Source organism: Calliphora vicina, chromosome 5, assembly GCF_958450345.1.
Source record: "Calliphora vicina chromosome 5, idCalVici1.1, whole genome shotgun sequence".
In the NCBI taxonomy this organism is placed as follows: Eukaryota; Metazoa; Arthropoda; class Insecta; order Diptera; family Calliphoridae; genus Calliphora; species Calliphora vicina.
Window position 1 is genome coordinate 2,143,069 of NC_088784.1, and position 11,715 is coordinate 2,154,783.

General features: G+C 27.6%; 1 protein-coding gene across 1 annotated transcript; it reads left to right on the forward strand.

Annotated features, from left to right (window-relative positions):
* The first annotated feature begins 9 nt into the window (after positions 1-9).
* LOC135960217 (WD repeat-containing protein 47) lies at positions 10-7,775 on the forward strand. Its single transcript, XM_065511453.1, has 5 exons — positions 10-172; positions 447-604; positions 688-1,081; positions 6,970-7,190; positions 7,265-7,775. Exons 1-5 carry the CDS (start codon positions 137-139, stop codon positions 7,488-7,490), a joined length of 1,035 nt encoding a protein of 344 aa, XP_065367525.1. The 5' UTR covers positions 10-136; the 3' UTR covers positions 7,491-7,775.
* Positions 7,776-11,715: the final 3,940 nt, after the last annotated feature.

Consider the following 11,715-nt stretch of genomic DNA (forward strand, 5'->3'; position numbering starts at 1 on the left):
ATAAGATTTTTACGCTATGTGCATTTAGAGAAACAATTTATAAGCCAGTCAATATGTTGTCATTTTTGTAATTTTATTTTATTTTTGTAAAGAAAATATGAAATAATTTTTTTTATTAAATAGTCAGTTATAAAGTATGTTTTCCGAAAAAAGTTCTTATCAAAACATGAAGGTAAATATGTAATTTTTATTTAAATGAAAAGAAAAAGACACAATTCAATACATAGTAATATAAAAACTTTACGCTTGAAAAATAAAAATGTTCCAAAAACGATTTCTCCACTAAAAATTTATATGCAAATAAACAGAAAACAAATAAACATGATTATTGAATAGACAGAAAGAAAAACAAAAACAAATTTTTACCGTTATTATCGATATTTGGTAAATTTTTTTTATTGATGTAACAAAATGTTAATGAATTTTTTTTTTATTAATTTATTTAGAGTGATAAATCACCACTGTGTTTTGTGCCAATTAATACTCTGAATGATGTGCAGGCTATACGTTGTGCGGAGTTTCATCCTGAAGGTAAAATTTATGCTGTTGGCTCAAATTCGAAAACCCTCAGAATTTGCATGTATCCGTCACAAATCAATACCAGGTATTAATATCTGTTAATTATATGAAAATTCCATTTCCTGGTAATTTTTTTTTTTTTTTTGTAAATAATTTACAAAATTTTAGCAAAACCCAGACTTTTCAAACTAGCGTAATTTTTAAACGTACTAAACATCATAAGGGCTCCATTTATTGTACTGCCTGGTCTAAAGATGGCAAGTTTATAGCCACCGGCTCCAATGACAAATCGATTAAAATAATGCAATACAGTGATGAAAATAAGCAATTGGAGGGACGTGAAATTGAATTGACCATGCACGATGGTACCGTCAGAGATCTGTGCTTTTTGGAAGATTCTTCCAACGAGAGAAAACTGTTGGCTAGTGGTGGGGCTGGAAATTGTAAAATCTATATTACCGATTGCGGTGTATTGTCACCGTCACAAACATTTTTAGGACATAGTGGCCACATATTTTCAATATACAGTTGGGATAATAATATGTTCGTTACTGGATCACAGGTGGGTATATCGACATATGTACTTAGATTTACATACATTAACAAAATTTTCATTTGGATTTATCAAGAGTTATAGGCTTAAATTTATGCAAAACAAAAACGATTTTATCGATTTATTTAAATTTGTTCTAGTCCGAATTTTTCTATACCAAATTTGTTCGTCTAATTTTTATTACATATGTATATCTATTTACATAGATACATGTACATTCATATGTACATACATATGTATGTATGTAAATTAGACCAGCCCTTTAAAAATATATGCTTTGTACGGGTTCGATCGAATAAAAAAAATTAGCAAGTTACCATGTAAACATACATATTTGGTCGATTCACAGGGTATCCTTATCATGTCATAATGTTATAACATTTCAAAAAATGTCCTAAAAAAATACTACTCCGTATGCTATGTTTATCGTAGCCAACCAGCAGAGGCCTGAGCCGAACTCCTGAGAGTCGGTTAAGTCGTGGAATTTTAGAACATTATGACAATATGACGTGATACCTTGTGAATCGACCAATTATGTTCAACAACAAAATTTTGGATAAATTATGCGTAACTAACTCGGGTACGCTGAATTCAGTGGTGCTAACAGTTTTTTTTTAGGTTAGCTCGTATTTTCAAGATATACCGTTATTTCGAAAATGGAGGAGGTTGCATAACATATATTCGCGTAACTCAAAAACGGTTTAGTTTATTTAATAAACTGAAAAAACCGAAATTCCACAATAAAATTACCTTTTCATCTTCACAATCGTTTAAGAAATATACATTTTTTTTGGCTGCATTTTCCAATTTTTTATGCCGTTTTAAAAAACAAAAAAATTCGAAATTTTAATAAAAAAAAATATTTTTGTTTGCCAAAAAAAAATTTATATTTCTAAAACAACTGCGCAGATTAAAAAAAGTTTTAGACTTGCTTAAAGGTAATTCTATTGCGGAATTTCGGTTTTTTAGTTTATTCAATAAGCTAAAACGTTTTTGAGTTACGCGAATATATGTTATGCAATCTCCTCCTCGATATAGCCAAGTCCGTCCTTCCGTATGTCGGTCTGTATGTTGATATCAACTTTTCGTAGCCCCAAATAACTTACATACATGGTTCATACATCAATATATCCGCTGGTTCGGTTACTATTTAAAATCGAGAAAATCGGATTTTTGACATATTTTTGAATTACTAAGTCATTAATATAGACAGTATGGATATTAATCATCGGACATGTACTCTCTTATATATTATATACTAAGCCAGACGTATTTAAAATAGATATATATGTATGTATATGGAATTACATTACAAAGGACACACCTCATAAAAATTTATTTTTATACAAATTTATCTAAAAATTAATTCAGAACAAACATGTTATGTTCATATACATATATATGGTATGTAATATATGTAAATATTTAAGTAAGGAATTGCATTTTTAAAAGGACACACCTTATGGATTTTTTTCATTTTAGTAAATAACTACATACATACATATGTATATACAAACTACAATAAACTGGTAAATTATTAAGTTGTTCCAATGAAAAATTAAATTTATAATAATTTGGCATATTATTAACTAAATTCTTCTAAATTAATTAAAAATAACCTTTCCATATATTCTTAATATACATACATATAAACATATGTATAAGGATAATCAAACCCCTATAAAAAGAAATATACAACAGACATATGTATATACATATGTATTTACATTTATGTGATTAAGTTAAAAAAAACAAAAAAAAAAAACAAAAAAAAACAGTATGGATATTCAATGGCCTTTCCAACAACATATATAAAGTCATAGTAATTCGGACCTACAGTGAGTCATAATCGGGAAAAATATTTTTTAACCTGAGTTTTTTTACCATCAAATTTTTTCGAAGCGAAATAAACTGATTTTCTTTTGCTCTCCAGAAAACTTATGTTTTCCCTCGATACATAGTACCTATTATTATAATTTTACACAATTTTTATAATATTTGTTTACCCAATTTTACAAGTTTCAATCGATTTAGGATCAGTTAGTTTTAGTTACTGGATAACAACAAAAAAACCATCAAAAGTAAAGCTATTTTTTAAGGGCTGGCCTAATGTACATATTGAAAATAGCTACATTTTATGGTACTTGTATTATAAATATGTATAGAATAAAACATTGTAGTTTGTGCCAAAATCTAAAGATGTTTAACTACAACCTATCTACCTGCTTGCTGGTTGAAAACATCTGCAATATTGTTAAGCTATGTATGATTTTCCAGCATGTGACAAAATCATTAAATGTATCCTTTATTGCAAGACCGCCTCAACTCAAACAAATACATTTTAATAAACAAGAAAAAATATTAAATCATCTGTAATAGTTTAGCTAGAGTATTACTTGTTAGTAAAGATTTTAAAATATTAAAATTTTGAGGTTTTCTATCATGTACTAAGTGCATATGTATGTATATTAGGGCGGGTCAATTTCTTCGGGTGAGAAAAAACGTGACGCGTATAGCAAATCAGAAACCAAAAGAAAGTATGGGTCTAACATTAAAACCTAGCTTCCGCCGAGAGACATAAAGATTTAAGATTTATTTTTAAAAATTTCTTAACTTTGTATTTTGAAGTCTCTCAGCGGGAACTAGGTTTTGATTTTAGACCCATATTTTTCTTAGAATTTTTCGTAGATAAAGCTTTTTGCTATACGCTTGTTGACCAACAAAAAATTTACACGCCCTAATGTACATATATATTGTTCATTTGCGACAACATGGTCATAACTCAAAAAACATAGTTTCTGTTAAAATGGCTTTAAAGTCATTTTTATTTCACCATGAGTGAGTGGCAAGGTTCATTCTGTTTGTAATTTCTACATTTTTTATTTGCAACCCCATAAATATATCCGTTATAGCCCCAATTCGGTTGCTATTTAAAATTGAGAAAAATCGGACCACAAATGGCTGAGATATAAAAAAATCACGATTTCCTCGATTTTTTTTATCTATATCTGTATTAGTAAGTTATTAACATAGAAAATATGGAGATCTAATTATAGACATTTCAAGACCTTTCCAACGACGTATATAATAACGTCATAGACCTACAATGGATTAAAATCGGGAAAAAATATGTTTTTTTTTTTAATTTTTCAACAATTTTTCCACTAATAAATTTTTTTTCAGAAAAATAATTTAAAATAAAATTTCACCAAAATATTATATAATAATTAGGGAGTTCGAAATTAATTTTTGAGCTATGGTTTATTCGGCATTATTATTTCAAGATATTTATTCTTTAAATGAGAAGGAAACTATATTTTTTAAGTTATGACACTCTTGTTGCAAATGTGCAATATGTACATTCAAAGGATATAAAGATATGTACACACATATCTACTGTATGTACTTATTTATCTAAGAAATTATGTACATTTGTCTACCATTCCTTCTTTGATAGTTCAATGTACAATTTGTATGATTCATAAGCCGTCATACCATTAAAATACATAATTTTGTTGCCTGTTGTCCTACTGTTCTTTACCATTAAGCCTAATAATATATTCGAATCATACCGCAGTCGTATTTAGTACATTAGAGTGATTCATCAATGTATGTATGTACAAAAACAAGGAAGGGGTCATCACCCATAACATCTTGGTCAAATTTTAAGTATGTATATACAATAATTGAAACAATTTGCTACTCGGCAATATTTGATGAAGATCTCAGAGGAAACATTAACAGTGATTGATTTACAATAACAGCGAACGAATTTAAATTAACCTATAAATGCACTTCGTGCCAACATGACCCCAAACTTTTAAAACCATGAAAACTACTGTCAATTTGAATAGAATTAATTGAACTTAAACATTTTAGTTATTTTTAATAATCAATAAATCAAATGTTTATAATAAAGGATTAACATATTTTTTAGATCATATATTGCATAATTATGCAAAAAATTATGTTAATTTACTATTTTCTATTACACAATACAACATTTTTAAGTTTACCACGTTTCAAATTTACATACCTTTAAAACTATGGGGTAATACTGGACCCAAGAGCATTAATGGAGTAATTTAGATTTTTCCACTGTTATTGTAAATGTTGAACCTTAAGATATATTTTTCTCAAGTTTAATAAAAATATTTCGCTTTTTCCAAATATTGAAAATTTTGATCTTTTAGCTTCAGGATTAAAGATTAACATTGTCCGATTTTAGTAAAACTTTCGGGATATATGTATTTTAAATTATCTGTACAATAATATTTTGAAAAATATTGAATAAATTTGTTTTACCGAAATTTGTAGAATTTGTAGTTGTTGACATAATTATACCCTTCACCTTCGTGAGAATTTTTTTTTTCACCAAAAGTTTTTTTTTCGCTAAATATTAAAAAATTAAGAAAACAAAAAAAAATTAAATTTAAAAAAAAATTTTAAATTTAAAAAAAAAAAAAATTTTAAAAAAACAATTCGAACATTTTTTTTCCAAAAAATTAAAAAAAAACAACTGTGGGAAAAAAATAAATTTTGTTTACCTAAAAATATTTAAAACTTTTATTTTGAAGTATAATTTGGTGAAGGGTATATAAGATTCGGCACAGCCGAATATAGCTCTCTTAGTTGTTTTTGTATATTTTTATTCCCTCAGATATCCTCTATAAATCCTAAAGAGATCTTTTAAAAATTCAAACTTTTTTGTTCAAACCTGCGAATAGGTTAACACTATCCTATAAACACAAAGCTCATATACGAGTAAATAAGGATACATACATATATTTAATGTAAAAATATGTTTTTATTGGAATATTTATCAAAATATGTTAATTTGTATCCTATTTCTTATTTAAGTGATCTGATATAATGGCCAGGAGAATTTTTAATAACTTCAAAAATGTTTTATATTTCGATAGAACGATTTACATTACCAGCCCAATTATGAATAAAAATTCCGCGGGAGTTTTTTCCCTTTTCTCATTTTTCCTATTCAATTTCAATGAGAAAAAACTCCCGGGGAACAAACTCCCGCGGAATTTTTTATTCATAATTGGGCTGTACGATTCGTGTACATTAAAATGCAAAAAGGATTATTTAATTGCAAAAACTGAAAATAATTTTTTTCATTTATGAATGCATCTTCAAACTTCAGAACCTATTTAACCAGTCCATAGAACAATTCTAGTGGGGGCGGTCAAAATTAGCCATAATTAGGTACAAACTCATAGTGGTTTGTGGTCCAATTCGATCCATGGTTAATATTTATTTTTTTTTAAGAAAATATGTATAATAGAATTAATTTTAGTATGAGAGATCAATAACAAGTACCGTAGCACCAATTCCAATAGAGCGTTGAAATTTGATCAAGATACATATGTATATCAGGAAGTCGTATTCCTCAATTATGAATTTGGACAATTCTCATGTAAATACACACTATTCTCTTTGAGAACATTGAAACCAATGGGAATATTGGAATTAGAAAAACCTTGAGATGGTCGAACAAAAAAATTTTGAAAAACTGCAATTTCTCTATTTTATTGAGATTTTTGTTAAAGCCAAACTGATGTCTATATTTTTGTGGAACCACAAACAATTTTTCTTAATTAAAATTAATCGTTAGTTTGTTTTATGATACAAGTATCAAATAATCAAATCGATTAAAAAAATCTGGCTATGTTAAGGTTTACAGTGTCTTTTATGCGTTAGTAAGACCGATATATGTAGCAAAGTCCGTCCGTCCGCCTTTCTGGGTCTGAATAAAAAAATTTAGAAACATGAAATATTTATTAAGATATGTAAAATGGTTTAACATTACTTTTATTTATTATTTATTTTCTTTTATTTTAACATGCATCTTTGAATAATTAAACATTATACATATTATAAAGGACAAAACTGTACGTTTTTGGGATTTACGAGTAAATGAATGCATCAACACTGTATTGCCATCATGCTATTATGACTCATCGGGTTCACCGGTAACTTCAGTATGTGTTGATCCTACTGGACGTTTATTGGTGTCAGGTCATGAAGACAGCTCATGCGTTTTATATGATGTACGAAGGAATAGACAAATTCAATGCTTCCAACCACATTCTGCTGATATAAGGTAACATTCCGAAAAATATTAATAGTATTTAATTAAGACTAATAATTTTATAAATATATCTTAACATTACCTAGATCAATACGCTTCTCACCATCGGCATATTACTTATTAACATGTGGATATGATAACAAAATTATTTTAACAGATCTACAAGGTAATTTAACTCAATCCTTGCCATCTGTAGCAGTTGGAGAACACGGCGACAAGGTTATATCCGCAAGATGGCATCCACATGATTTCTCTATATTAACCACATCTGCTGATAAAACAGCCAAGCTATGGGCTATACCAAATATCTGATAGGATAAAACATATTTAAATACCAAAAACAAAAAGAAGAAAAAAACTAAATAAAAAAAAATTAAATACTTTTTCAACTGGACAAATCCTAAAAGAATTGATCCAACCTTGGAATACGAACTATCAACACAACGCTGTAGGCGTTTATGAATGTATTAAACAAACATTGCTAAAAGTCATGTTGTTGTTATTAACGGAAAACATTAATAGTTTTAGATACAAATTTGTCTATAGAATTTTAATAAAACAAAATAAATCAATCTTTTATACATCTATATACATATATGTATGTGTATGGCATTATTTTATTGATTAATTATGAAGAGGAGTTTGTAAAACATCTACCAACTACTTAAAATTAATCCTTAAAAAACATACATTTATCTTGGATGAATATAATTTGGTTCTTTCTAAATCTAAAACTAGTTGCTGAATCGGATAAAGGGAACCTGTCAACTTACCACTGATAAAACAATTTGTGTAACATTAGCCAGGAGGTTATTATGTAATTCGATTCGAAACGAAACACTTTCGAAATACAATGTATAAAGCATACAAATTCGAACGAATTTCTTTTCGAAAGGAATTACATAATAACTCCCCACCCTAGCTTTATAGATTCATGAATGTTTTGAATAGTGGTTATTGTGTTTTTAAATATACCACCCTGTCACAGAATTACATTCCGATCGAAAGTATGTACCTACTTTGATTCTTCAAAATATTTAAATCAAAAAATGTTGTTTCATTTTTCGAAGTGGAATTGATTTATTATTCTCAAATTTTTGTTATTCATTACTTTACCAAAAAAACTAACTACTATATTTAGCAATCGTGCCATCGATTTTTCTATAGCTTTCGGCATGACATATCTAAAAAATCATTCTCGAAAAGTCCAAATTTCAGAAAAAGTAAAAAAATTATTTTTTTTTCAATTTTTATTTTTAAGGTTTTTAGTATGTAAAAAAATAAAAATCGGCTGATTAAATTTTTTTAAATATTACCACAAAAATTTTTTTTAATTTTTTATTAGTGAAAAAAAATTTAAAAAAAAATTTTTTTGGTGAAAAAAAAAATTCCGAGTTAAAAAATATTTTTCCCGATAACGAAAACTGAAAAACATTGGTGTTAGTCACCGTCTCGTTTCTGAATTGTTTTCGTTTCAGTTGGGTGCGTTGCGGCATAAAACAAACGAAATTATATTTTTAATTTTGGATGTCGCACATCTTCCAATAAACAAAATTTATTTTTTTTATTCATTTTGATTTTCTTTAAATTTGAAATAAAAAAAAAATTAAAATAATTTCGTTCCTACAGCACCGAAAACAACCTACTTGAAGTTGGTTTCGTTCCGGCCCCAAATGACAGGTTTTTCGTTACTGATCAGTGCCGTTTCGTTCCCAATTTTCGTTGCCGATTTCTGAAACGAACTTTTTTTCGGTGCAAATGTATGGAATTTCGTTTTCGGTGCCGATTACGGTGTATGCGGAAACGTAAGAGGTAAATCTAAGATTCCAAACAATTATTTTAGAAAAAATTTTGTAAATGGTAAAAAAAAAATTTAAAACAAAATATATATTTTCATTCAATTTAGATTAGACTTTAATTGACAAAAAATTAAATGGTCTATGTATGTATGTAATCGCATCACGTGAGAACGGCAGGAACGATTTGGCTGATCTTTTTTATTCGATACGAAATTTTGTAAAGAAAAAAAAAATCAAAAATTCCTTGTAAAACTCGGAAATTTTAAGTTTTTCATCATCATCTCCTTTTCACTTCTCATTTTTCTTAATAAGAAAATTTGTTTGGAGAAACTTGAAGAACTAACAACACTGCCTCCTTTCCACTTCTAATTTTTTAAGTATGAGAAAATGTTAGGAAAACTCAAAAAATAAAATTTACTGCCTCCTTTTCACTTCTCATTTTTCTTAATAAGATAATTTTTTAGAGAAACTTGAAGAGCTAACAACACTGCCTCCTTTTCACTACTCAATTTTTTTTTTAATTCTATATGAAATACAAATATTCAGCTAGTTTTGAATAAATTCTGTTCAAATGAAAGTTTCATTCAAAGAAGCTAAACATTTTTTGTTGTAAATTGTTTCACGGAATGAATTGCTAAAATTTTTTATTTAATTTTGAATTAATTCGAAACTCTGTGTTATATTTCTTAAAACAAAACAATTATATCCAAAAAAAAGTTTAAATGGATTTCTTTAACAGTTTTAGATACCCACGAAATTCATCAGATATTGAAAAACAGAAATTTGTAATTTTCAATACCCGAATAGGATTACATATTTTTGTTTAGCACAATTCCTTGGACTTGATCTTGCAGAACCCCCAGATTAAATATTGTAAAATTGTTGAAGCTGCCAACAACAACAAATGTTTGTTTGTTTTCTCTATTTTATCAAACGGTTATGGTTTGAAACTGGTTTTTAAAAGTGGTGTATTTTATTTTTTAATAATTCGAAGATTTTTTCAGATAAATTTGTGTTGAAATTGGAAGTTTCTTTCTCTAGTTCAGTTCTTGTCGTCTTTTAAAAAATTTAAAAGGATTATATTTTTGAACACAAGCTTTACTTTTATTAATGTGAAAAGCATTCATTCGAATTATTGCACATAAAGCTGGAATATCGTATTCGACTATTTGTTCTCTCTAAAGATTCGTCCAATCTCCAACAAACCGAAACATTTAAATTTTAATCAATGGATAGATTTTGGGATTTTCATTATCTTAAAAATCAAATTTGTGGTGTTTACTAATTTTTGAGGCTGTGTGTATATTATGGTGGCACCAATAATAGTATGAAGGAAAAATAAGGTGGCGATATTTCCAACTAAAATGAAAGTTTAGCTTGTTTGTGGAGTCCATTTCTGTATTTTTGTATTGACGTTAGTAATTGGTGAGCTGAATCAAAGGATAAAAATTTTCTTTTTTAAAAGGTTTTTGAAAGTCAGTTTCAATGAGGTATATGAAATCTCGATATAGTTAAAAAATATTTGAAATTTCGTAATTTTTGCATAAGATTTTAATTTTTTTTTATTCGTCATAGAATTATTCAATGTAATTGTTTAACTTAATACGTTATAAACCTCATATAAATTTACTGAATCGGGTTTTTCCGCTTTACGAAATAGTTTGAGTTTCAAACAAGTAAGAGGGCAATATTCGGCTGTGCCGAATCTTATATACCCTTCACCAAATTATACTTCAAAATACAAATTTTAAATATTTTTAAGTAAACAAAAATTTTTTTTTCCAAATTGTTTTTTTAATTTTTTGTTACAAATGTTATTTTGAATTGTTGTTTTAAATTTTTTTTTTAAATTTAAAAAAACAATTTTGGTCTTTAAATTTTTTTTGGTGAAAAAAAAATTCGGGTTAAAAAATATTTTTTCCGATTTTGATCCATTGTAGGTCCAACTTACTATGGTCTTATATACGTCGTTGCAAAGGTCTTTGAAATATCTAACATTAGATATCCATATTGTCTATATTAATGACGTAGTAATCCAGATATAGGTCAAAAATCGAGGTTGTTCTGGTTTTTTCCTCATATCTCAGCCATTGTGGACTGATTTTGCTGATTTTAAATAGCAAACTTTTCGAAAGCATGTCTGATAGAATTATTGAAGATTTGGATCCCGAAGATATCTGGGGTCTTCAGAACATTGATTTCAACAGACAGACGGACATGTCTTAATCGACTCCGCTATCTATAAGGATCCAGAATATATATACTTTATAGGGTCGGAAATGAAAAATGTAGAAACTACAAACGTAATGACAAACTTATATATACCCTTCTCACGAAGGTGAACGGTATAAAAACCGAAACAAAACGTTTCGGTAAATTTATATGAATTTAATAATTTTATGGGTATGTATTGAGCACATAGCTAACATCAGATCGGGAAGAAAATTGGTTTCCAAAAATTCAAATAAAATTAGAACCAGATTGAATCCGTTTAGGTGGAATTATATGAAATTTATAACGTTTCAATTTAAATTAATTATGTGTAAAAATTTTAAAAAACTGATCATTTTTGGACCTTACTCACCAAAACTTTTTTTTTACTAATAAATTCTTAGACTTAGGTTTTTCTTGACTTTTTTGGTTTAAGTTTTTGACAAGGGAATTTCATATCCAGTTATTAATATGTATGTATATGATACCTAAGGAACATATGAATGAGAAAGGAAAGAAAATAAAAC